Genomic DNA, 27,417 nt, shown 5'->3' with positions numbered 1-27,417 from the left:
ACACACACACACACACACACACACACACACACACACACACACACACACACAAAAGACACAAACACAGCAGCACGTCCAAACACTGGAGGCAAACAGTTCCACAAATCACTTCACACTGCTGCGCTCAAAGACCAGAGGATAAGAAAGCGTCATTGAATAATCTGCTGAGTGATACGGAGCAGACACAGGGAGGCAGGAAGACAAGTTTACACTCACTTTGATATAAATCTGCAGGATTTTCTCAAAACCTACTGATTTCCATGAAATGCAGTTGTGAGTTGGGAAATGACCCAAAGAAGAATCAATAACATTCTGAAGCAGATCTAGGATTTTTTTCTTTTTCTTTATCGTGGCGAGAAAGGGCGTTTTCCAAGCGCCCTTCTAGTTCCATCTATTTCTAATGCGAAGAGCGTGAAGCAGAAATACATGGAAAAGCTTTGTGCTTCTCCAGGAGGGAGAGACACTGATGTTCCTTCATTCTGGTTGAACTGGTTTTGTTAAATAGATGTTTCTGTGGTTTGAAGCTGAAAACGCTCGTCACAAACTGGGTCAGCAAACACGACGAGAATAAAGAGCGTATTTTAAGACTTCACCAAAGACAACTTATTTCGACTAAAGGTGAATAATGAGGTGTGACGGATACGCCAGCCAATCATTTCATCACGTCTCAGTGAAACGATGCGAGGGCCACGGACACCGGCTTGTTTTTCTTTACTCTATAAACTACCGACTATACCTTCAGATTAGTGTTGTTTGTGTTAAATGAAATTCTGTAGTTGTCCAGTGTCTGAAATTCCAGTGAAAATCTGAAAATGTTGCTATTATGAACAATAACCCTGATAAAGATCACTAAATATAAGAAGAATCCTCCAGGTGCATGCTGCGTGAGCTCTGCTGCTGTGATTGTAATTCAAACGCAGATGGGAAGATGAAGTGAAGCATCAGAGAGTGAAATATGTTTTACAATCGTCGTCGTGTTGCGTTCGATACAATCTTCTCACCAGGCTGAGAAACAGCTGTTGGAGCTGCTCGTGCACATGTGAGTACACGTCCACGTGCAGGTATCTGCACAGATATACAGTTTGCGTGTATATATTTTTTGGATGAGTGAGTGTGGGCTGCTGCGGCTCAGTGTTGCCATGGTGACGGTTGAACTTGAGGTTGAGGCTCCTACTGTAGTTGAAGCAGATGCTGTTACATAAAGTGTAACACACTGAAGCACACACAGCTCCGCTCTGTGCTTTTAATGGTGCAAGTGTGTGTGTGTATATTTGTATCTATGTGATGACACAGCAGTGTGAGGACCGGTGTTACGCCTTCGCTCCCTCAGGAGAATATTTCAACATAAATCTTTTAAATAAATCGACAATGATTCCTAAGATGTTGTTATGAAGCTCTTATGACAAAGAAATGTATAGTTGAGGCTGATATTTGACCATTTAACCAGAAACTTAATTATAAATCACTATAAAGGAAAAGAAAATACAAATATAACAAAGTATTTAATATGTTTATTCTGTAAAATAAAGGTTTTCCTATCTGCAGACATTAACGCAGATACCGAGGCTCATTCCAACACTTGGCTCTAGTGGAGATGCCAAATTTCTTGAATCTCTAGATGAAGCTAGAACTCAAAACGTTTTTGCATTTTTCTTAAGAATCTACAAACAATTAGACGTTTCTTGATCATATCCTGTTGACTAGTGTCTAAATTTACTAAACTGCACTGGAAACAATATCCAAGTTAAAATCCTGACAATGACTCACGAGTACGGTGATGTCGCTCTGATAGAAATAATCCGTTTGGATATTTTAAGAATGTCCATAACCGTCTTTTAACTGGTGGAGAAGTGCGTCACATCCTCAAAACCTGAGAAAAGATGAAATCACATGATTGTAACGCACCGAACTCAGTGAGTTTCCAGTGTCGTCTCTAGTAGAAAGACACAGAAGCTGTAGCGTCTCTGATATCGTGTGTCCATAAAGACACAGAGAGAGAGAGAGAGAGAGAGAGAGAGAGAGGGGCTGTGGAATCCAGAGAGGAGGAGCAGGAGAGGAGAGACGAGTGAGTAAAAAGTGGTGGAGGGAGCAGGGGGTGGTCGTAATACGCCAATTAGTTTCACTAGACTCGAGTCCCAGCTCCGCTCCGTTTCCCTTTGATCCGTCTAAATTTAACAATTAAGATACATTGTCTCTGAGCAGAGAGGAGCGGAGCCGGAAGGAGATTAACCCGTTAACGGCTAATATCCAAAATCTCCTATTTCTGTTATTTAATGCTCGAGATGAAGTGAAAATAAGAAACGAGTGGAAGCGTTTTGACATTTTTGTGCTTACTTGACAAATTACACCCGAGTTGTTTCCATGCATTTTGCATATAAACTCAATTCACTATGCAGAGGTCTGTTTTATTTATGTTGGGTTTGTGCGTTCAGGTTTATCTGCACATAAAACCAGAGCATGTGCATCCAGCTCCTCTCTGTGTTTTCTCCAGCAGATGTAGAGCAGTAATTAGTGCAGGAGATGATGAAGTGTTTGTGTGTGTGTGTGTGTTGTGTGTTTGCACCGACTCACAGAAAGACTGTCGGGAGGATCATTAGACTCGCAGCAAGGCCTCACATCCAGGCTAATTACCACCTTTTGGCCCAGAAGACGCACACAAACACACAACGGTTCTCTCACGCTCCAGAGGAGAGAGAGGCAGCTCCGTCAGGCCGGCCGGCAGTTTGTTGTACACTGACGCTCCGGTGACATCGGGGCAGACGTCCCTGCAGACGTCCTCCTATATGCTGCAGCTCGTCTCTTTAGAAAACGCAGTAACTGGCACAGTCAGCGGACGCCTGGCGACCAGTGAAAGAAAGAATTCTTTCACTGGAGTCCTGAGTGTGTTTGTGTTCGTGCTTGTGTAATGAGCTCCCGGGCACAATCAATAGACTGTTACCAATTTTTCCACATTCTCATTTTGTAGAATTTGTATTTTAATGGCTACGAGTGGGGGAAAAAACTCTCAGTAAACCCCCCCGGGAACAATGTTTTATCAGAAAATTACCTTTGGAAAAAACTGCATTTACTTGGTTTGTTATTGGGATTTGTGATTTTTATCACTCAGAGTTCTTTTGTAGGAGCAGTATGACAATTTAAAAATGTGCTTATTCACTCTCTTGCTGAGGGATGTGAAAACGAAGAGAGCTTTCATGTCCGTACACAAAATGTGGAGCATGGAGCTTAGCTGGCATGAAGACTGGAGGCAGGAGGAAACTGTCTAAAGCTCAACTTGTACTTATGAACATTTCTGTTTGAGTTATAATAATGACGCTTAAAATGTGGTTGTGAGCTGTAATATTGAGCAATGTGTTTCCTCCTTTAAACGAAAAACTAATCTCAATCATTTCTTATTCCTCAACAAACTAAGAGTGCTTTTCACCACCAAAAATACTGTTTTAAGATGTGACAAACTATATTCATCAAAAGCTTGATAAGAAAAGGCAACAAGCATATTTTAGTGAATGTGAAATGGATGCAGCTAATGTGAAGCTGCCTGTTGGTATCTTTTATGTTCCTGGATTTTAAGGTTGAGAATGTGACAAAGTCAAAGTCTCGTGTCCTTATTTTTTGTGACTCACGTTTGACTTGAGTCCAAAAGTGTCCAGCTCTGATTTACACTGATACTTTGCTGGGTCAGGAGAAATCGATTTATTATTCATTTGGATGAAATGAAAGAACAAAGTCATAAATTACAAAATGAGCATAAATTAATTGAATCCATCTTTCTGTAACGACCCCTGTGCTTTTCCCTTTGACGCTCTTTTTGATCTTCATGCACAATACATGTAGAATAAGCTACGTGTTATTTAAACCTTTATTTAACTGTCATCTTATATCTGTGTTTTTTTTGTTCAGGTGTTGAAGATCAATCTCATCGGACACAGAAAACGCATCTTGGCCTCGTTGGGGGACCGGCTACACGAAGAAACCCCACAGAAACCTCCGCGGGCCATCTCCCTCAGGGTGAGTGTGTCTCAGTGAGCAGGACGTTGTATGAACCACGTTAACATCACAAGTTATTATGGATTCATGGCAGATATTTCTCTGAGGGAAACACGGCTGTTACCACCCCACTGATTCCCCAAATCTCTCAGGCAGGCACAAAATGGCAGACACACTGCAGCTTCCTCTCCGCCATTTTTTTTCCTGGGGATGCTAATCACAAGGAGCTGGTTTCCATCTCCCATCAGTGCCACATGATAGTCTCTGGCTCTTTGCGCTGTTAAGCCAAGTGAATCAAATGTGTGTCTGACTGGTGGATTCTGCTTATTTCCCTGTGTCACAACATGTCCGTGTGAGGATTAAAGTTTTGTGTTGGGCCAGAAAATAATCGAAAACTATCCTCTTCCTGGAGACATTTTACTAAAATAGACTGAGACTTTGAGCAGCATTATTTTGCAGTTATGAAAAATGTCATTGTATAGTAGTTATGAAATATGAGTATGGTATTTTAAGATTTTACTGAAGAGCCGAGTCCAGGGTAAAGCGATTCCTCCCAGTGAGTGAGCTCAGGGCTGTGTTTACTCAGTAATACAGTACAAACAGTAGCGGACAGCTGAGTGCATTAGGGCAGAAAGGGTTGAGTGAACAGAACGAAGCTCAGGATGAGGACTGAGGAGAGAAGTTGGAAACGCTTCAGCTTCCACAAAATAAAGAAAGTAGAAAGAGAAATCCTCTTCCATCCAGTCTGCTCACATGTAATCAACTGAAAGTGAAACGTCTCCCAAGAGAAATCAGTGACCTTCTAATGTGTAAGACCATTACACCATTAAAACATATGAAAGTCCTAATTCTTCTGGGAAATTTAGACTCCGCTCGCCTATAAAAACCTGTTAAACACCCTTTTCCACTCAAAGCATCAACGCGATGCTTTTGCTTAAAGTGACTTAACAGGGACGAGGAGAAGCTTCGGTGCTGTGCTCAAAGACCCTGATGGTCCCACTGAGAGCATCTGGGTACAGGAGCGTCTTTGCCTCAGAGCAAAACAATGTTAGGCACTGGTTCACAGCGGCAGCACTGGAGAAATCTCACCGTGTACACTGAATGCAATTGCCCTACTTATTGTACTTGCAGCAGTGACACAGCACATTATGAGATGATGAATGAACCCTCTCTTGCTCTCCGGCCCGCCTCTCTCTCTCTCTCTTCTGTCCCAGGAGCCCGGCGGGAACCACACTCCTCCCCAGCTCAGCCCGTCGGTGGGCCAGGCGGCGTACACGGCGGGGGTCCCGGGCGGATCTCTAGACGTGCAGCACCTCATCATGCAGGCGGACGCCCGGCGCAGACAGCGCAGCAACGACAACTACTTCGAGGACGTGCCGCGATCCAAGCTGGAGCGACAGATGGCCCAAGTCAGCATGGTGAGGAAGGTGGGGGGGGGGAGGATGGAGGGATGAATGGAGAGAGGAGAGTATGAATGGTCATAGAGACGCTCACCTGGCTGGATGAATCATCATTTACTGATAATACATTCAGTAAAATATCCTGATCCTTCTAACAAAGAACCAAACTTTCCTCTTTGCTTTAATCTAACAAAATATTAAAATCCGATTTTTAGTAATATTCATTCAAGGGTTATTCTAGATTATTACAATTCATTTGTAATCATCGGTTAAGAGACAAGATTCCAACCAAAAGTGTTTCATCTGCCTGTTTTGGTTGAAAATCCAGATTGAATCACCTGCAGCAGAAAGAGCTCACTTACATTTTGAGAGTAAAGAAAACAGGAAATTTATGCCTTAAACTTTGATAATTACCACAGTTCAGTGGTAGATGTGCAATGATTATTTTGGCGTGATTACAAATGGAAAACGCTGTAATCTACTGCCGGAGGAAACAAATGTTTATGTCTCTAAATACTCGCACACTGGTCATCATTGTCGATAAAAAGCCTTTTCAACATTTTCATCAAAACATCTAATTCTTCATAGTTCTGCATAAACAAGAAACTTCTCAACTCTCCAGCCAAATGCTAAATTACAATTGTACAACCTCCAATCAACAGCAGCACAACGACTGTCGCACACACACGTGCGCACACATCCGAGGCAGCAGCTGTGTTTTGATTCGATATGATTAGGGTCTTTTTGTGTCTCTGTGTGAGTCACAGAGCTTATCAGCGCAGATTATCACACACTTATGGTGATCCTGCTTCATCTCTCAAGTGTGTGTGTGTGTGTCACAGTGTTTCCCCTGTTTCCAGATACAACGCCACGCTGAAGTGGCTCTGATGACTCAGCTTTGTCAGAAGAGAGAAATAACTATTAGTTTCAGTACCCTTCTTCTCTGACTGTCAACACTTTGAATGTTTCTGCCGCCGGCTCTTCCCTAATCGCCTGATCTCTGTTTCCTTTTTCTTTTTTAGAAAACACGTTTTCTGACTCAGAGGAGACGTATTCTGCTCATATTCAGGGTCATTTTAAAATTTGGGTTATAACTTGAAAACATGTACTTGCTCTAATGTTCTGAAACGTTTGGTTTGAGCTCCTGTGTAATATTGTTAAGCTGGAGGAGTTCAGCAAAGATTTGGCCAATGCCCGTTTGTAAACACTTATCCCCGAAGCTGTTTATCTGACATATTCGAATCTGACTCGTAAGGTCTCACCTCAAAGTCCCTCAGCAACTTTCTGAAGGGGATTAGAAACACAAGCAATCAGATGTGGGCTGAGGCACAAACACGCAGACTTTGGCGCAGCATGCGTGAATACCTCCTCACACAAAACCATCTGCTTTCATTTACCAGAGAATGAAAGGCCATAAAACAAACTTAATTGTTATCCACAGATATTTAAGAGGTATGCAGATAGGATTGAGGTATTTCCTTTGTTTGGAAGTTGAAAGCTCGCTGGGTGAACGAGCGGTGAGCCGCAGCAAAGAGTCTTAAAGAAACATTTAAAAGCTGAGCACAATTCATCCACATTTAATTTCCCTCTCGGATGTTCTTTGAAGCGTGTCCCTTTGAAGGCGTGTTCATGTTCAGCGAGGAAAGCTGTGACATTAGGAACTTCAACTCAGGCCAACAAGTTGTGTAAATATCAGATACTTAGCACAAGCCTCCGTGTCCAGTCCCCTCCTTTTTAATCTTGTGCGATTCAGCTTGCGTCCTAACGTGCAATTGGTTGTTGTTTCAGGCAGGCGAGTGGTGCGAGCCAATCACGTTGCGTCCACCAAACGAGGCCACCTCGTCCACCCCGGTTCAGTACTGGCAGCATCATCCCGAGAAGCTCATCTTCCAGTCCTGCGACTACGAAGCCTACGTGAGTCCAACCCCTTCACTTCTCCATTATATCTGTAACTGTGTGTGTTAGAAATATCAATTATTACACCTTAATTATTAATCATCAATCATCTTTCAATCATTTGAACTCACATGCCACTAATACACACTGGAGGTAGTAATGTTGTTCACCAATGACCCTCAGCTTCTCACTCAGCACTGCTCTTAGTCATTCTCAGCACTTTGGTATATTTAGACCTTTGCCAGTTACATAAAGGATGTTATATATGTATGTTACCATGACTACAGCCTTGTTCCCTTTGATTGGTTCACGCGCTCAGCGGCCCAACTGCAATGATCAGTTACTCAGAGCTGCAGAAAAGCAAGCTGACATACTATTGGCTCTCAGAAACATTGAGCCTGAACCTTATTGGGTGTTTCAGACATGCAGATTCTTATTGGTTCTGGTTGATATGAGTGGGATGATTGAGTAAGAGGGAAAGTTGGCTGCAGGAAGATGGAATTTCAAGTTTGAACTAACAGCTCGGCGAGAGGAGAAATTAAAAGTGATGCTGTATTAAAAAAAGAATGAAAACAGGAAAAGACAAGATGGAGGCAGTGAAGAAATAGTCAACAATCCCCTCGTCTTTGTTTTCTCACATCTGAAGAGGGATAGCATCCGTTTGGACCACTGGGGTTTTTTACAGCACAACTATACAGGCACCGTGTTTGAGGTAGAAAGGAGGGGAACGTACAATGAGCGGGCCACCGAGGGAAAAGAAGGACGGAGCCATTCATGACGACGCCTCCAACACTCGCCGTCCCAGGACAACGGGCTCCAGAAAGCTCCGAAAGTGAGATAAATGAGCTGGAGCCAGAACGGAGCGGGAGGCCGAGCGCTCGGTGTGAATGTTGGCAAGCTGACGCAAGACGGAGGGAGTGGGGGGGGAATAAATGAGATGGATGAGACAGTGATGAGAGGCAGAGAGGAAAGAGAGGAGTGGATTGTGTTTGTGTTAATAGAGAGAAGAGGGTGGTAATAAGCCAAAAGGACAGAATACAGGGTGTATCAGCACCGCTCGCGTTTTCATGACACTGTAACTTTATTATGTCGGGTTTACAACAAGAGTTAGAACATATTAACTGAAGTAATTTCAAAAGGTAATTTAGGCTGCAGAGATTCTAACGGCATAACCACCTTCAGAAAATGGCATTACATATAAGGAAAAGTGATATAAACACTAGTATAGCTCTCAGTAACGTGCATAAATTACCTTAATTTCCATCCAGCTACACCAAATTGAATACACTCATAGATATCAGTCCCCTACATATGCCAGATTCTTTTCATCAAGATCCATGAATCATTTCCTGGGGAATTGGTGGCAGGAGAGAATGTCAGAAACACTTTTTACATCTTTGTGTAATCTACTGAAGGACAGGTCACCATGTTATTTGGTGCAGATATCAATGGTGTCATGGGGATAACTGGGTCAGTACAAACCGGCATACAGACATTTATGGTCCCCAGAGGATAAACTTTGCTGTCAGCTTTGGTTTGTATTTTAACACACTAAACTAAGATGGTGGACATATGCTAGGACATATCTTCCAAGCAGCATCTTAGCATAGTCACTGTGGTCCCATCAGAATGCTAATATTAGCTTGTACCTCAAAGCACCATTCTCACAAAGCAGGAGACACATTTGCTAAATTGGGATTAGTCGAAAATGTTTGTGCGTTTGCGTAAACCAACAGTAACTGCCCCCAGAGGCAGATGAGACAGCAGCTGGTGTGTTGTGCATAATGTGGCTCGCTCACTGAAAGTCAGGGTTTGTGCTGCACAATACGTAATTCACCACACAGAGCAATTTGCCCAAAAGGCTCCGGAAAATGTATTGCTAATCAGAGCAGAGATAAATCCACTGAGGTCCACGTTCAATCCTCTGATACTTGATTTTGGCGTCGTTGACTCAGATGAGATAAAAGAGGCTGTAAATATTTCTCCTCTAATTCACTAAAAGCCTTGTTAGAGTTCCACTTCAGGGGATTAGGCTGGAAGGGCGGAGCGAGGGGGTGAATGTCACAACCATTAGGTGCTCTAATGTCGACATAAACACTGTCCCTGTAAAACACCGTCACTATTAGTAGCTTCTTTATTAAATCAGATACTACGTTGTTAGAGGCTGAACCTGACCGCAGAGTCGTGTCCAAGCAGAAGGTGTTAATGTTCCTCCGGGAGGCTCAAGGTTGATCTAATCACTGCTGTGTGTGCGTGTGTGCATTTAAAGTGGCCAGACGTAAACACAGTGTTCATTAAGTACTTGCAATATCAGAAGTAATAGAGTGTTTGTCACAGAATGAATGTAGTTAAAGTTAATTTAATAAAGATGATAAATAACCCTTACACTAAGTCAACAAACATAATTCAGCTATATTTAAAAACGATTATAAATCTCTTCTTCTGAGGTAAGAGTGTGTGTTTTGAACAGATACTAAGCAGTTGGCCGTATCTGGCCTCTGTATGAATCTGTAGTTCTTATCTGCCACACACACCCACAATATGATATCACAACACAGGGCGGCAATATGAAGGCTCTTTTTGGTTCAGTCCAAACAAGCAAAGACAGAACAGAGAGGGGTCATATTAAAGGCAGAATAGTAGGACATCTGTATAAAAGTGTCTGTAGACTGAGGTGAGGTTTGTGGATCTAGGACAACTGGTGCCGCTGGTTATCAGGAGAGACATTGCTGCTTAAAAAAAGCTGCCACCAGTCAGCAGTGGTGCTTCAGTGTCCTTCTCTTAGTTTAACATTCAGCTGCAGCTTTGCTCGCTGATCATTAGCCAGTGACGCTCAGACCATTTGATCATAATCGACCACTGCTAGAAGCTGTGGCAGCTCCATCATTTCCATTTAAACTCATTGGGAAAACTGAATGTTGGTGGGATTCGTCTGTGAGAGGACAGAGGACACAGGCTCAGCTGCAGTTCAGATTTCAGCATCGATCGTAGTCTGTGAACAAACCCCAGCTGATTCAGTTACAGAGGAAAGAAGACTTGTCAAACTTCTCAAACTAGAACTGGAAACAAAGTTTGAAGCTGAACAATGCTAAGGAGAAATAAGTTTTATGGATATAAACAGACACTGAGATACAAATACAAACCCTGTGTATTTATAATCATGTGTGTTTGTGTTTTTCCACAGTACCTGGGTTCCATGCTGGTGAAGGAGCTGAGAGGGACGGAGTCAACACAAGATGCTTGTGCCAAAATGAGGGTAAAGCACATTTAACTTCTGCTGCTGCTGTGACAGACTTCATTTAAGTCATGTGGGATAATTCTATTTATTACAACGTGGGTTATATTTTGCGTAGATTTGGCCATCTGCTATCGTTGGTACTGTTATTACTTCACTCCTCAGGTTTACTGCCGACATCTGGCAACACAATCTGAAAGAAAGAAGAAGTTTTATTAAATTATGATCCTTTATTTTCAGTATAACTATTCTCAAGTCAAGCACCTGGATAAAAAAACCTTCCTGGACCTTTAAATCTGGGACAACGTCTCACAGTCTCAGCGCCTTCACATTTTCTAGAACTTAAACAAATTTAAAATATCATGACTGTGGATTAAGTGTATTGAGGGATTTATTTTTGATATCCTTGCCTGGGAGGCTCTGTACCTCTTTTACCTTAAATCACCTTGAAGTGTATTGTTCACTCTTCACTTGCCCTCCTCCATCACTCACTTCCGTTATCTGTCTCTTTAGATCCATGTCTCCTCTTCCAGCTTCCTTCTTAATTTTTGTGTCTCACTGAAACATTGACTCCTTCTCTCCTCTGGCGCTCAGTTCATATCTCTCGTCTTCATCCCGAGCTGCTGCAGTGTGAAGATAAGCTGTAATATTCCTGAGCAAAGCTTTCTCCTTCTCTCCCCTCCTCCCTCTTCTGTCTCCATGTTTCTGTTGCCACATCAGAGGGCATCTTTCGTTCTTTCACCAAGGTTGTGTAATTAAGTGAAATTCACATCATATATTTCCGGCGTGTTTTACCGTGTGAACCTTCCTTCAGCTCTCACCTGCTCGCCCCTCGTTCCCAGCTTCGCCGCTTTCATCTGTCACTCTTTGCCTCCGCTGTGGAGGTAGATGCGGATGTTTAAATCCCAACTTCACAGCCGCTGGCTGCCAGCGAAGCCGGGCAGCACTGCCTTTGTCAGCTTTCCGGCACTACCTGATTCTGACAGGGCCGAACTGCGGCAGCAACACACTGAGAAGGAGGGAGAGAACAGAACAAAGACATGACACAGATATGAAGCACAGGAGCGAGTCGATTTCGACAGCAGGAGAAGAGGAGGACAGAGTATGATAGAAAAGTGGATACTCAGAGATGGAGATGACAGGCGGAAGATTGTGGGAAAGGGACTCATCTCACATCTATTTCTTTGAATATATTAAAGCTAGTGGCAGGTAGAACGACAGCGAGGAGGGGGAGGCTGACAAGGCTGTAAATCACACGTTTCTTCTCGCTGAATAATGACTGACTTCAGATGTAGGTAATAGAGACGCGTTAAAGTACCAGTATGTAATTAAAAGGAACGAGTAGAGATATGCGATATCTGATATGGTTTAACAGCTCACAGCCTTATTGGATTTGTGGAGCTGCAGCCGATTGGATTTTAGAAATGTAATCCAGGAGCAGTTGATTTTTTTATGAGGCTGAAAACAACCCTCGACCTTTAGGGATGATTTGAATTAACTGGTAATTGACTGAATGTTGAATTTGCTCATTTACCTCAAGCTTCTTTTATTCATTCAACTTCCTGTTTTTTTCACATTGCTCGTAGACCTGAGGCAGCTTCTAACACGTGGATTAAGTCTTGTATAAAACTAAAAGGTTCTTTAATTCAGTGGAGATTTCACCGACAGAATTTCATTAAGTTGGGACTAGTTTTAATTGGATTGTAAAAAAAGCTCAATCCTGTGACTGATTCCTATTTTTTGTCATTTGTGTGTGAAATCCGTCAAAAGTCATTTGTGCCTCTCTCCTCCTTCTGTCTCTCTCTGTCTCTCTTTCATTATGTGTGCACTCCAAGAAGTCGACAGAACAGATGAAGAAAGTGCCGACCATCGTACTCTCCGTGTCCTACAAAGGAGTGAAGTTCATCGACGCCACAAATAAGGTATTGTTCACTTTGTGCGACGCCTCTAAATAACACATTAAAGGTCAGGCTTCCACTCCCTTCCTGATTCCAGTTTCCCCTTCCTGACACCCAGTACCAATCCGATACCAGTGGATTCAAAAACAAAGTACTTAAATAACGTATTTTAACACCTCAATGCAACTAACCTTGCATTGAGGTGAGGCTTGTCATCATTGTCTTATGGCCTGGCTCAGGTTAAACCTTTTGAATAACAAACACATTCAGAGCGTGAAAGACACAGAACTTCTTTTATTATCTAGCTTGATAGACTATCATCGATCTAATTCTTTCTTCCTCTTGTAGAATATCATCGCAGAGCACGAGATTCGTAACATCTCGTGTGCGGCTCAGGATCCAGAGGATCTGTCCACGTTCGCCTACATTACCAAAGACCTCAAGTCCAGTCACCACTACTGCCACGTCTTCACTGCTTTTGATGTGGTCAGTACCGACACTGGGCCTTTGTGTTTACAGACGGATATCAAACTCATTAAGTTTGTTATGTTCTTATCACTGTTTGCTTTGGCCTCCTCTTGTCAGAACCTGGCGTATGAGATCATCCTGACACTCGGCCAGGCCTTCGAGGTGGCCTACCAGCTGGCTCTGCAGGCCAGGAAGAGTGGCCACGGGTCGTCCACGCTGCCCGAGAGCTTCGACAGCAAGCCCAACAAACCTGTCCCCAAGCCCCGCGTCAACATCCGCAAATCTGTAAGCATCACAGCCGCTCACCTGAAGGGAAAATCCATCAAAATCCATCCAAAAGTCAAATTCACGTCAGCAAACCCAGGTGGTTTTGAACTGGATCTCCATTTCATGATCAACTTATTGTTATAAAGAATATATTTTGCGATGGATTTTCACCTTCATTTCACTGCTCAACTCTAAACTCTTGGATTAAAACTTAGCTTTTCTATAACTGCTTGGAACTAATCCTAACCAGCATCCCATCTCCACTGGAATCTGTCCATAAACCTCATCCCCCTGCTCTGATTCGTCACAGTCTCTCATCCCTTCTCATTTACATCATTTTACATCATTCTTAACTCTTGTTTGGTTTGCTGGGATTATCCTGAGATGCTTGTGTTTGGTGTGAGTGAGAGTCTTGGCCCAGGAGACTGTGGCAGTGTAGTAATGTAGGTGGATATTTGATCTGTTGAGCTTCTCTTAGGTCTTAATGTCCCTGCAGTCTTTTACACACGGGGCTGATAGATGATGCCTGTTTGCTTGTTTGTGAGTTTTTATGTAAGAAGATAAAGAACCGTCGTGTGGAAGACGCCACAGACTTGTTTGGAAAATAAATGTATTGACATTTAACAATGTCAATGCTGTAGTTAGTAGGAGTGTCTTTCTGTGACTTTAGTGTGGGTCATTTTTCCTGCAAGTTTGGTTTTAATTATTTGCTTGATGCTATGAAAACGTCATGATTGACAACTGAGACTGAAAATGTATACATTTTCCGAGCACGTGTGTCGTCAGGACCATGATCACTTCGTGCTCCAAAGAGATATTTTAGCTTCATTTTTGTACAACAGGAGGAAGAGGAGAAGACTCATTTATGGTCGACACCAATAAAATATTACTGCTTACCCGGCACTAGCTTTGTGATATCAGATATCTCTCCCACATTCTATCATAAAGTTGTGTCTATATGTGCAGCAGTAATTGGTCTTCATGCCTCCTCCAGCCACAGCGTCACAGAGTCTATCTGCAAACCTGTCAACCTTCCATTAACCCAGACACAACTTTAAAATAGTCACGCTAACCCACTCTGTCTGCACACACTTCCCTCCTCCACTGACACGCATCGGCTGGCACATGTGTGTCCAAACGGACCCGGTATAGAGTTACGCCCGCTGCTATTATCAGCGTTGTCTGGACCCTTTACAAACTGTGAGTCATGGAAGAATGAGATGGTGATAGGGGAGGAACGGTCTCACTCTCTATAGTTGGAGCAAGTGAGGAGACATGCAGTGTCTGTGCGTGTGTTCACTCTACTCCTGTGCCTTGTGTGTGTCTTTGCAAAGCTCGCGTGTGGTCCTGTGCCTACGGAGATGATGGACGATGGCATGCGCACACACAATCTGCTGACTCGGCTACAGTCACATTAACCATTAATTACCGTTTCCTCTGCATGCGTGCTTGTGTGCAGTCGATGGCTTGTGATGTGCAGCAGGGCTTTCTGCAGAATACACTTAATATTCCTGCCACCTGCCAGCCATAATCTCCATCCTGCAGCACCTCCGCGGCCCTTGTGCTTTAAAATACCGCCGCTTTGTTTTTCTGCCCAGAAGTATCGGTTTCTCCACGGCCCGCTCATTATTATTTTTATGTTCTGTGTGTGTTATCTGAGCACATCTGCTTGTAAATCTCCCTCAACATCCACTTAACTTTCCCCTTATGAGTGTGAACGTGTCTGATAGGACACTGTTGTCTTTGATCAGCGTCGGCATGTTGGTGTAATCTGAGTGAAGCTTCAAAATGGCGTTGAAATACTTGACCTTAACAGTATGAGATTTATTTTTACTATCCTCTGTTTCTTAAAGTGAATAAAAATCTTGCCAGTGGTGTGAAAATAGCTTGTTGCCACGTTAACACAACTGAAATGCAACCACAAGCTATTTCGACTCACCGGCAGAGTTTTTCATGACAAACCTATGGCGTCTGGCGTGTGAAGGTGCTTCTGCAGAGTGATGTTTTGTAAGTTTGCTGTTGCCATGCAGGAGTTGCTCTATAAATGTGGCGTGACGTGGCGAATAGTCTAGCTTGAGTTTTGCTGTGTTTCAGTGATGCTGTTGCCGGGGCGATGACTTTGCCACCGTGTTGTTGCCATGGGTTTTTGCTGTGGTTTTGAAGTGTTGTTGCCGTGCAGCTACTCTTGTCATCGTTGTGGGTTTGCCGTGCTGTTCTTGTTGTTACCACGCAGGCCCAATTTGACCTCTGTGTGACCTCTGCCCCTGTAGGTCTTGTCCCCCTCCAGCCGCTGGTCACTGGGCCATATTTACACCCCTCACCGGCCTCCTGTGCACCCTTCTCTTCCTCCCCCTCGACTCTTCCATGTTCCTCACAAAGCTCAGTCACAGGTCCTCCACGCTTTCCTTCTCTTATCCTTTATCTCCACATGACTTTTCTCTTGATCAAGGAGAAAGAACCATCTGTAAGTGCGTCGACTTTTATTCAGTCGCTGTGTGTCCTGTTTGCAGTGAGTATTTGTGTCTTATCTCCATGTCGACAGTTAGTAACATGACTATTCAAAAAAGGCAGATGTGACAAAGCCAACCCACTTATTTCCTTTATGGTTAATATATCATCAAGTTAAGACCTCAACTTTAGTGCTACTGTTTTATTTGTTCATTCGCAACGATACGAAAACTAGCACGGTGTAATAAAACTACAAACAGCTTTGGGAAAGATGATGGATACCAACTGTTTCAGTCTGTGGTTTGTGAGATAACATCGCACTCGAGGGTGATTCTCGAATCGACTACTTCACAGCATCTTCATCTTCTTCAAGGCAGTTGAGTTTTTAAAGGGTCCTGAAAAGGACTGGACTGCAAACGATTCAAATGTGCACCAGGCTTCCATTGCATACAGTGTGTTTTGCATCAGCTTGGGTCACTGAGGTTGCTGTTTGCAGAAGTAGATCACGCTGGATTTAATCTCTGCAGCATTACTTCCATTAATGCTCAGACCCTCCTCATGACATCATTCAGAGGCTGTTGATATTGAATTTATTCTGGAGGCAGACAATCTTCTGTCACTGGCTTCATGTGAGGATGAAGCTGTGGGATCAAAAGTGTGCGTCTGTCCTTAATCCTGTAACCTCATAACAAGATTATTAGGCCTTGTTGTGGTTGTGTGTGTGTGAAGAGAGAAAACTGAACTGGATTATTACTCTGGGTGGTTTTGTTGCTGTTGCAGTGTGTTGAGAGAAGATAAGAAACATGACTGTTAGTTTATTGCCGAATGACACCAACATCTTTGATGCATCTTTAATGTGCTTTTTGTAGAAAATGTGTCGTCAGTTATTTCCCTCTACATCACTCTGTCAGCATCACATCCTCCTCTCTTTCATTCCACTTTATCTCACTGATTTCACTGACATTAGTATGAAATTGAATCGGAAAATTGTCCTTACCTTAAAATTGTGCCAAACGTCAATTTTCTCTTGTCCTACTTCTTTGCTTCTTCTTCTTCTTTTCCTTTTCTGTAACGTCCCCTCTCTCTCTCTGTCAGATGGAGCAGCCGTCCATGGACCAAAAGGGCCACGCCAACGTGCCGTGGATTGTGGAGCCGGGTCAGGAGGCCAAGAGAGGAGTCAACACCAAGTACGAGACCACTATTTTCTAACATACACCCGCCTTGTCCACTCCTGTGTGTGTGTGCCTTTCAGAGGTTGCCCTGTACCGGGGCCCCGCCCCGGAGTCGGGCTCGAGCGAAGCACGCCGCCGTGTCACCTCACCGGCTGAAAAATAAAAAACAAAACATCCCGCCCCGCCCCCATTAGCCGAGCCTGTCCACTGCATGATGACGTTTGGCGCTGCGCTGTCTCTCTCTTTTCCTTGTCTCTTTCATTTTGCTCTCCCCCTTTTTGGCCCAATCTTCCCGCCTGCAGGGCTGGCGCATGACCTTTGAACCCAGAGTGTGGTGCACTTCTGTCTCCACCTGTAGGGGGGGAATGGTCAGCTCCTTTTTTCCACTTCCTGTATGCCGGTCAGTCAGCGGTCAACCAGTTGGTTGTTCTGCTTTTTGTTTTTGCCTCCTCTCGATGGGTGTAACCCTTTGGACTCGTCTCTCTCCTCCTCCTTCCTCCATCCCTCGCTTTTATTTACTTTCCAGCCCCTTCGTCCAACTGCCCCGACAAACCTGAAAGAGATAAACCAGAAAACTGCTAAGAGCCATAACAGTGTTTTAGCTGTGTTGAGCCGAGTGAGGGAGCTGACAGTGTTGAGGGATGTTGTCTGAACATGACGACTGGAGGAAGCTTCTGACCTTTTAAACATTTTTTTAAAATCAAAGAGGAGAGGTGATGTAGCACAGTCTAACTTTGACTTAAACTGGTTCATCCAGCAGGCTACCAGAATGTATTTCAACTTTTTGATTCTTTATATCAATATTCTTTTTTTTTTAAATATAAACAAACATGTTGATTCAAACTGCTTAAAACTTGACCTGTGACACAGGAAGATGTCGGTGATTTTTGCTTTTTTTAGCACCTTTTTTCAGAACGTGTGTACATATGTTCAGAATCATTTTAACCACGCGTTTTGTTTTTCCTCCCTGGCCATGAACCTAATTTTATTTTGGGGAACAAAATCTTGTCTATAAAAGGTTTAGCATGTGGCTTGTAGGACGCATGGTGGCCATTTTGGATTTGCTGAGCAGGGGGGCCGGTGGAGAGGCGGGGTGTGAGGGCTCTCTCGATAAGTGATGTCATCTCATTTGCAGGGCAATGCCGGAAGCTCATGCCTATTACTGTGGAATACAAAGAATGTAGCCAGCCCTAAACACGGACCTTGTCACACTTACAATGCAAAAAGGACTACAAAGGACTACAAACATGGACGCCACCCCAGTGTTTAAGGTTGACTACAAAATATTTCACATCATTCATTCACACAATGCTTGACACAGTAAACTTTGGACCAATACACACACACACACACTAACTGCATCTCCACAGACCACGGTCTGCTCTGAATGTACACTTATCTGAAGCAGCCTCAACTTTCTGCAACTACAGCAGGATCTGTTTTATGCAGCCAGCTGGGAGGCATGACCTTTGAACTTTTGGGAGGGGGGGTTAGAGGTCATCTGTTGGACACAGACACTGGCCTGGCTAAAGGCACCACTGGGCATGTGTCAATGTTGGAATGGGAAATGTGTTCGAGGACGTCGGGCTGGCTCTTTTTGGTCTTTTTATTTTAAAGTCAGAAAAATAATAGAGATATATGCACAAGCGTGTCAATGTGATTGGACTAGCTGCAGCACGCTTCAACCGCAACAGGTGTGTCATCACAGCAGAGGATGAAACTATGTGAACAAAAACTGCATCTGATGTTTAAAAAAAGTATTCTATTCGTAATTGCCCGACATTTTAATGTTTAATATGAGAGTATTATATTACCATGATGATTATGATTATTCTTGTGCAATTCTTGTCTACTGTTGTCTTAATGTTACATTATTTTTCTATGATATGCTGAGATGAAAACGTCGAGCTTGAGAATGATGGCCATCCTTTAAAAAACAATGTACTTGTACACAGAGAGTGAATGTTGCAGGTGGCTCGCTAACTCTGGTCAGGTCAACCCTCCATCGTTTCTCATGGGGCTCTACTCTTATCTAGCAGATGTACTATTTTAAACGCAGTATTACTGTATCATTTGGATGAGACATTGTCCAATTATAAAATGTACATAGATATTTTGCCAACTCATTGTTCATACGTGTAATGTAAAAGAGAAAAGAATAAAGGACTTGCAGTACATGGCACTGGAAACAAGGTACCAAAATAAAGGTTGGAAATTGAAAAAAGAAAGTGTTAGACTGTAGAGATTGTATTTTGAGTGAAAACTGAAATGGGTAATATGGTGACATCACTGCTGACCAACTAATGTACATAGGCTTGGGCTTCCAGCACACTGATTTTTGTAATTTTGGCCATTATTTATATCCTTGTAAAGCACATGAAATAAAATACAACTTGTACAACCATAATTTTGTCATCAGTTATTTTCTCTGCTCACCTTTGAAATGTCAGAAAATAGAAACAAATATTTTATTCTATATATATAAAGTCTATTGAAATGTCAGGTCTAAAAAGTAATGATTGTGATAAACCTTGTGTACAGGATTTTTAAAGTATGATGAGTGACTCCACAGCTCCCCCCCCTTCACTGATCCAGCTCCATGGAGAACATCAACAAGGAGGCAGAGACAGGAAGGTTTTGTTTTTTTTCTTCTGCAACACCTTAAATAATTAAGAATCTAATATTAAAGAATTCTTCGAACACAAATCTCATTTCTCAGATGTCAGAAAAATATCACAAATCTATGAGGTCTACACAATAAAAAATAATGAACTGATAAGAACTAATGAGATGAGTGTGACTTCATACTCTTCTCCAGTAACTCAGCTCAGGAGAATCGTCTCCAGCGGATCAGCCTCTTGCCGGCTTCTCATTCCATCGATCAACTTCCTCCAGCGGCCTTCAGACAGCCCGACTGATACTTTGATACTCGATGTAATGAGACTGGGCTCCCGTGTTGCTAGTTTCCATGGTGACCAAATCCCCGCACAGTTTGACCCATAAGCACAAACCTATATCGACAGTGCCATTATAAATAGACAGCACTCCATCACAGCGGCCAGTTATTGACCGAAGGGGACTTTGCTGTGCTACTGTACAAGTGAAGCACAATCTGAATGAGAAACAACACGAGCACAACACCATCTGTTGCCCGTTTCACTTTTCCAGAGCACTGAACAACAACATACGATGCTTTGTAAACATCATTGAGGAGATGGGGGGGGGGGGGGGGTGGAGCACTCAGTTTGGCTAAAGTGAATTAGTTCTTTCCATAACCCATCGTTCCACCAAGTTTCAATAAAACACATTCTGTAGTTTGCACACAATCCTGCTAATAGTCAGTTAAACAGCTATGAAAACAAAACGTCCTGAACAATAGAACCACCACAGAAACACAATAAAACCAAACTCCCACCACATCTTTCCTTACACTTTGTAAATCAGACTCAGGAGCAAAGTAAATAAAAGCTGCAGCACTAGACTTACATGTAAACAAAACTATTAAATGAGTTTAAACTTCAGACGGAAGCTCACATATGAACATTTAATCAGTCATTCACAAACATGAGCCAACTGAATAGATCTGTTATTGAAATACAACAAAATCTATCAAACAAAGCTTAGCCATGCAGGATTTAATTAAACTAGCATGAAGAGGCTGGCAGGGTTAGAGAGCTGCAGCCCCTCTGGCTGTTCTCACCACATGGTCCACCCGGATCTGACTGACGGAGCTTTCAGCCAAAGAATAAACCAAACCATGCTCACAGTTTGAAAATATTACACAACGCTAAGTGGAAAAGTTACGGGCATCTTGGGTCAATGTGACAAATGTGTGTTTTTACCATTTTCTGACATTTTAAACAGAAAAACATGTCGATTAACAGGGAAATATAATATCATTTATTATAAAGTTTTGAAGAAGTTTTCTCAAAACTGTGGGATGTCATCAGACGTCTAGGTTCGTCTGACTAACGTTTAAAGACCAGAGATATTTATATTTTTATGATCATTTTAAGACGATTTGAAGTCTCACTTATGAGAAGCTGAAACACCACGTTTGGCATCTTTACGTGAAAAATTATGAATATTATAATGAATATGTTCCGTTAATTAACCAAGGGATTAATTGACTAATCGTTGCTGCATACTGTATTATCAAAAGGTGATAAACAATCTAAAACTTAGATTTTTTACTCTCTTCAAACTTATGTGCCTTGTTAAAAGCTAAACCTAATTCTCAATTAAACAAATGTAGATGTGATACTATTTGATAAAATGCTATCAAAGCCCAACCCTCCACACAGTCTCATACAAATGTTTCTGTTTAAACGCGTTGGTGTGTAGAATAACCCTGGATTTACAACTCTGGTAGATCTTTAACACACCATAACCGCCTTATAACACTGAATAAAGAATAATAATCCGATGTGTGGTGCTAAGCATGAGTGCCTGTGGTCTACTGAACTACATCGAGCTGACATTTACAGTGAGCATCCGAACGGCTGAACAAGCGTTTGTCATGAACTATAAACCACCGAGTGAAAAGGCCCCGCACTCTGTTTGCAGCCTGGACAGTTACAATCTGCAGCCAATAGAAGTCACCGCCGGGCCCGCTCTCTGTGATTGGAGGAGAAAGGACGGGCGGCTACATTTTGGTGCATTGTGTTGAGGGGTGACAAAACATTTTATTGTTTGAAAAGAGCAGACCACTGCGGGAGGAGAGTGGGAGGTAATTCAAGACATTATTTGTGGGAGATTAGACCACGGGTGCGGAGTGGTCCAGTGGCTGCTGTATTTAGACTCCCCCAAAGCTCCGACAGCTCGATTTTATTTCTAGCGCTGGCAGAGGTGGAGGCGCGGGACTTAACAAAGCACAGAAAGGGACAATGAGGAGAGAATAACGAAGGAAGACGGGAATATCATGGGAGAGAAGATGCAGAAAAAGCAAGTGGGGATGGAAAGATTGGTGGTTTGCCCACAGATTCCTACATTTGTACCGTCTGCAGTGACGTGCAAGACAGGAAGAGAACATGCTTTGTTTCTCCGTCTGTGTCAGACTGCGGGAGACGGCCAGAGTTCCAGATGGTGTGTGCTGCCCACGGCTACCGGCTAAATGAGACGACCGTCTAGAAAAGTGCTCATGCAACAACAACATTGATGATCATAATAATAATAATAATTGCCATTCATTCAATAGAGACCTTCAACCAGAGAGCTGGTAAATACCAAACTCAAACAGCTGGTCTGTGATACAACTACATTATATGTTTCTGACGCACATACAAGGACCAGAGGTGGGAGGAGGGTCTGCACCAAAAAAACTCTTTTGCATAAAGATGATTTGCTGCATTCGATAAACGACCAACAACAAAACACTTTGTTTGCACCTGGCAGATGTGGTGCAACAGCTCTCACATTATCATAATGTACTGAAAGAGTCCAACGTGGAAACTGACCGGCCGGAAAGTGGGTGATCGAGAAACACACTGCCTCTGCAAAAAGGTAAGTAAGCACAGACGCACACACACTCACACACAGACACACACACACACTCCCTGCTGGGCTTGGCTCGCAATGTGCAAAAGCTGAAAGGCTCTCTCTCTCTGTTAAGGACACAAAACACACTCACAGATTTTATCTCGGTAGGAAATGTTCTTGTGCTGTCGTCAAAAAGAAAAACACTCGGTTGCCTCCAAACTTTCAAGGGTAAAAAGGTTGAAAAACACATCTCCACCTTATTAGCTTAATGCAGATACATTGGTATAATTCAATATAGTTTAAAACAGGCACTAATCTTGGTCACTTTCAGACACTGGGTGATTTTCAATGAAGTGAGACTCCTGTACGTTTACATAACAACAACCAGTGCTTCTGGCCTGCTTTCAATCCAATCAGAATTGGTCAAAATAGAGTTGGAACAAGACCTGAGGTTGGTGACGGTGGAAACAGAAAATCCCCTCAGAAGTGCATCAAGTTTGTTTTCACTGAATGTGGAGATTTGTGTAAGAAAATCCTGCATGAAACAGACTTCAAATCAGTTTGCTGGGATCTGCTCCGAGTGCCACATGAGCTGAGGATAAGCGTGCAGGTTAAGTGCTGAAGCAAAATGAGATTTGACGGCGCTGCAAAAGGCTCAAAGGAGGCATTTTATGTAACATTTGGTGCAGCTGAATGCGGAGTGGAAAACACAAGGTGGGTGGTGTTAAAACATGTGGGAGAAGCTGCATGTTGATCTACCCTGCACAACACTAAAACTACAACTGGCATGACTGCGATAAGAGCTGACGGCCTCTCTCTCTCGAGCCGTCTTGGCCGGCGTATCCGAGCCGAGTTAGACGGCCGCTCCCAAAACACCGAGAGCTAAGACGCCACCGCTGCGAGGCTCATAGCGAGTCGTCTTTCAGCAGTCAGCCAAAGTGACAGCGGTGAAGCCGAGCCGTCACACAAAGCTGCTTATGTCACCTTTCCTGTACACAAGAATCAGCGAGGCAGAGATCACAAATGTGTTTTTACGCAACGGCGAATTAGGAAAAAAGCAGAGATCAAATATTAACACCGCGAGGAGAAGAGTGGAAGCTTAAGCTGCATTAGGGAAAGATGTTTATATACAAAACATTCATCTTTTTAATCCTAATTAGACAGAGAAGAGTTTTGTACTTGTAGTGCTAACCAGTTGTTTACTTATTCATTTGTTTAAGTGGTTAAATTAAAATGCCTAAAACAGATGTGGAGACTGCGAAACAGCTTTCAACTAAAGAGCTTCCTCTTTACAACATTTAACTGCACTTTTCCTGCTTTATAAACAAACAAATACACAAGCTTCTCTCTAAAGAGCCCAATGAGATGCTCATGCAACAAAATGAAATGTTGAAGTGAAAAATACAAATCACAACATCCAGGAAAAGTTTTATCTCCCATTAGCACTACTTAAGGCCTTAGGGTTTCACTGAATCCAAAACAAAATGTTAAATAGTTCAATTCTGTGATTCTGTTATCAGGAGCAATTAATACCATTTGATCCTTTATCCAATTAACATTCATCGTTATGTATTTCATATTTAACCACTGTTACTTTACAGATAATTTGGGGATATGTGATCTTTCTTCCAACGTCCAATCAAAGCCTCTCCACTCGCCCAATAAATGTGATCTCAAACCATCTAACACCACAAAGTGTCCACTTCAGATTTAACAAACAAGATACTTTATCATTAATGCAGAATGGTTCCTTGCTCTGTCTCTATATCTCAGACTGGTCCCACAATCAGCTGACCACAGCGTATTTATTCCACCTCGACGGCACATTAAGGCGCTCTGTTTAAAGAGCAGCCTTCATTGAACAGACAGAGTGGTTTCTTAGAGCAGAGCCATTAGGCCAAATTAAGCCATCTGTTGTCATGAATGGTTAAATGTCGAGACATGCGAGATGAACCATCCCTAGTCTAGTGTCTGCTACAACTGCAAGAACAAATATTTCAGCTTTCTCTCCTTTTTAAGAAAAAGGAACAAGGCAGATAAGCAAATAAACTGCATGAGCGCACAGACACAGACGCTTCCGGAGGCTCGACGGACTCCACAGCTCATCAGGCTGCTGGAGTCACTCTGCTCCAGTTCTGTCTGCCTTCATTTGAGCTCAGCTGCAGCACCGCTAATTGTTTGGGACAACCAATGTTCAATGTTAAATGGCGCAAGAGCGCTGGAACGAGTTAATAGAGCAATGGCGTCCTTACAAAACAAAGTTAGGAAGGACTCTCAGTTTGTTGCTCGGTCAAAATAATAGGTGGCAGAGACAGAGGGTGAGGACCAGGAGCTTTTTGTAATGGTTATATACAGAGATTTTTATAACTGGATGGATTTGAGAACTTGTTGACTCGTGTTATTAATCAAACCGTTATGAAGAAGACATGTAACTGAGTCTTTCTTTTGTAAAGTTTAACCATAAACTTTGTAACTTTGTAAATAACTATGAATGAAAAGAAAATACAACCAAATATATAAAAGATGAATTAAGATGTAAAATGAAAACATGAATCTTTCGGCCAAATGATAAATCAGTCGGACTTTAGATTAAACCCCAAATTCCTTCTATTCACTGATATTCACTCACATACAGGATATTATATAATCATATAATACCGTAAAATAATTCATAAATAAATATTGTCGACAAAACGACGAAAACTAACATCTACACTGAGGACCATAAAACCAGCTTGTATATAAAGTGTTGTGAGCTGCAGAGAGAATCTTCAGGTCCACAATGTCGTAAAAATGAAGAGTAGAGAGCAAATCTGCCCCGAAGCAAAACAACCTCAGACAGCTGCTCGCCCAGAGCAACATAAACCAAACGACACAACCAGCGCCACTGAAACTTCACCAACTTTACTTGGATAGATTCAAGAGTTTCACCTTCAGGAAGTCAAAAGGCCTCAACTTTAATGTGCTGCTGCATTGATAAAAACATCCTGTGAGCTGCCAGTGTGCCCACAGCCAGTGGAGTCCTTCCAGTCCCAGTCTCACATGGCACCGTGAACACAAGCTTGGCTCCGGTGTTTGTAGCCTTCTTAATAATTAGAAGTAAATGTCCCAAGACAAAAGACCATATTAGATTTATTCCAGACTGAAATCCAATCTGTACAGGCTCTGTCGACCAGAATGATTGCACAGAAAATAAATGACTTTAACCCTTAAATGCATTTCAGGGTTCTGGGAGATACGAGGGTTTAGGATTCTTGAAGCACAACAACAAAGGCAGCAATTGCAAATCCATCCTGACGTAAGGATGAAGGAGAAAAGTTGGATTGTGAGCAGGTTCGATTTTAGATGTAGTTCCCAGCTTGGAAAATACCTGGATTTGTTGCAACACCAATGAATCTCTACAGAGCTGCTTTCAGACGTGCACTGAAGTCTGAACAATTTTCCGGAGGGTCTGTAATTGAGAACGCAAATGTCAAGGTTACGTTATATTTGGACTTTTGATGCATTAAAAGTGTTTTGGAATTTGTTGTGTTTTCCTTGGATTCCTAATTCAATCTGCCATGTGCTCATCCTCTAGTTTTCTCCTAATGGCGACTTAAAGATCATCTGATTTCAGAAATAAGATGTTTGTATCCCTCCCCCCGAGAGCTCTTTATATAACTCTGATGAAAAACTAAAAAAAAGCTGGGATTTTAAAATTACAGTGTAGTTTTGTTAAGCTCTCCCTAAGACGACACATGTGCACTAAAACATCAGGAAATGCATCTTGGGACTTTATAATCTGATCAGTGCATAATATGCATGTCCCACCCATAAGGCTGCTACGTCAGAACTGACTGTCGCTCCACTGAGCTCTAAGAGGCTTTTAAAACTGCAGCTGAACTTCCAGTGGCCTCCACTTTCCCTGCTGTCATGAATATTATGCACGGGTACAAAACCAGATATAAACATAAACCTCTGTCTGCAGTGCGTTTATGTGCATTTAGAGGTTTAACTGTAGGGAGCAGCACCTTGCTTCATCATAAAAGATGGAAGGTTTGTCTGATTCCAGCCTCATGACCGACACATTATGAGCCGACATGCATTTGGTGTCGGAGGGAGTAGGAGTGGCAGTGACTGTGTGATTGAAGAGGCTGCAGGGACACAATGGGAGCGAATGAGTTGTAAAGTGAGACATTTTGATTGTCTGCTTCTCCTTGTATAATAGATGATTGCAGGGTGGTCAAGTGGCTGTTTTGTAAGCTACAAAACAGCCAGTGAATGTAAACACATCATCAACAGGCTGGTTGAAGTGCCCTTGAGCAGGGAACCTTTCCATTAATCTCAATAAGTGAGACATAGACGTCTGTTTGCTGCTACTTTAATAAGACGTAATACAACACAAACCTACAGGCTTTAAAGAGACTGAAAACACCATATAATGGAATAATGTTAATTCGACAAAATAATTCTTTAAAAAGTCACGATTGCACCCAGATGAAAAGAAATTGGACCATTTGAAAAGAATACTACTACTGGAGGTTTATTACTAAAACATAAATTAGTAATTTGAATAATAAATCATTACAATTTATTTTCTGTTCAAACTAAAATACAAAACAAAAATAAAGATAGCGTTAACAATTCATCTAAGCTCCACACTCCAGTCAAAAGCAAAACACAGACAAGCCACCTCACACAAACTCTACATAAACCCCCACATAAATAAAAACAAGAAATAAAGGCTGCTACATGAGTCAATATGCTACAACATATAGATATTTGGATACACAATGTGATCGACATGATCTATGCCGTCCATTGGACAGATGAAGAAGAGGTAAGCCATTTCCCCCTCTTCCTCTTCCCCCTCTTTCCTGTGGCGTGTCAGTGTGGTTGCTGCTGGGCTACAGGACAAGGTGAGGCATGGGCGACCACAGCATCTGCTCTTCCTGGGCCTTCCTCCACTTTCCAATTTCCACTACACTCCTCAATCTCGCCCCGTGATAGCTAAAGATTTTTACCATTTCTCAGGCGCACTCTGTGTGACGTGGCCCACTCACTCTGTGCTACCTGCATCAAGCCCAAACCAACTGGGCGCATGGTTGTGGGAAGGTGAAGCAGCAAAGGAGAAATGGGAAATGACCCAACATGGAATGAGTTCTGGCTTTCAGCCTTCTGGCAGAACGAGG

General features: G+C 42.6%; 1 protein-coding gene and 1 long non-coding RNA gene across 7 annotated transcripts in view; one reads left to right on the top strand and one right to left on the bottom strand.

The window, feature by feature from the left end:
• anks1b (ankyrin repeat and sterile alpha motif domain containing 1B) overlaps positions 1 to 19,173 on the top strand; it is a 163,369-nt gene extending 144,196 nt beyond the window's left edge. For 2 of the 6 annotated variants that reach the window (XM_034579028.1, XM_034579030.1), the window contains 9 exons: positions 3,898 to 4,005; positions 5,199 to 5,402; positions 7,173 to 7,298; positions 10,465 to 10,536; positions 12,351 to 12,437; positions 12,762 to 12,899; positions 12,999 to 13,166; positions 16,692 to 16,783; positions 17,904 to 19,173. In XM_034579028.1, the coding sequence (XP_034434919.1) occupies positions 3,898 to 4,005; positions 5,199 to 5,402; positions 7,173 to 7,298; positions 10,465 to 10,536; positions 12,351 to 12,437; positions 12,762 to 12,899; positions 12,999 to 13,166; positions 16,692 to 16,783; positions 17,904 to 17,952 (1,044 nt within the window). In that variant the 3' untranslated portion in view covers positions 17,953 to 19,173. Of the gene's footprint in view, positions 1 to 3,897; positions 4,006 to 5,198; positions 5,403 to 7,172; positions 7,299 to 10,464; positions 10,537 to 12,350; positions 12,438 to 12,761; positions 12,900 to 12,998; positions 13,167 to 15,418; positions 15,539 to 16,691 lie in introns of all 6 variants that reach the window. The other 4 variants (XM_034579031.1, XM_034579032.1, XM_034579033.1 and 1 more) reach the window with 3 other exon arrangements.
• On the bottom strand, positions 10,631 to 16,680 carry LOC117757680. The gene is made up of 3 exons (XR_004613184.1): positions 16,594 to 16,680; positions 11,311 to 11,524; positions 10,631 to 10,708 (listed from the first exon to the last, which is right to left on the bottom strand). It is a non-coding gene; the product is annotated as an uncharacterized LOC117757680 (long non-coding RNA).
• Positions 19,174 to 27,417: the final 8,244 nt, after the last annotated feature.

Source organism: Hippoglossus hippoglossus, chromosome 23, assembly GCF_009819705.1.
Source record: "Hippoglossus hippoglossus isolate fHipHip1 chromosome 23, fHipHip1.pri, whole genome shotgun sequence".
NCBI classification, from domain to species: domain Eukaryota; kingdom Metazoa; phylum Chordata; class Actinopteri; order Pleuronectiformes; family Pleuronectidae; genus Hippoglossus; species Hippoglossus hippoglossus.
The sequence above is the reverse complement of the archived record's forward strand: the minus strand, read 5'-3'. Positions and strand labels throughout refer to the sequence as shown.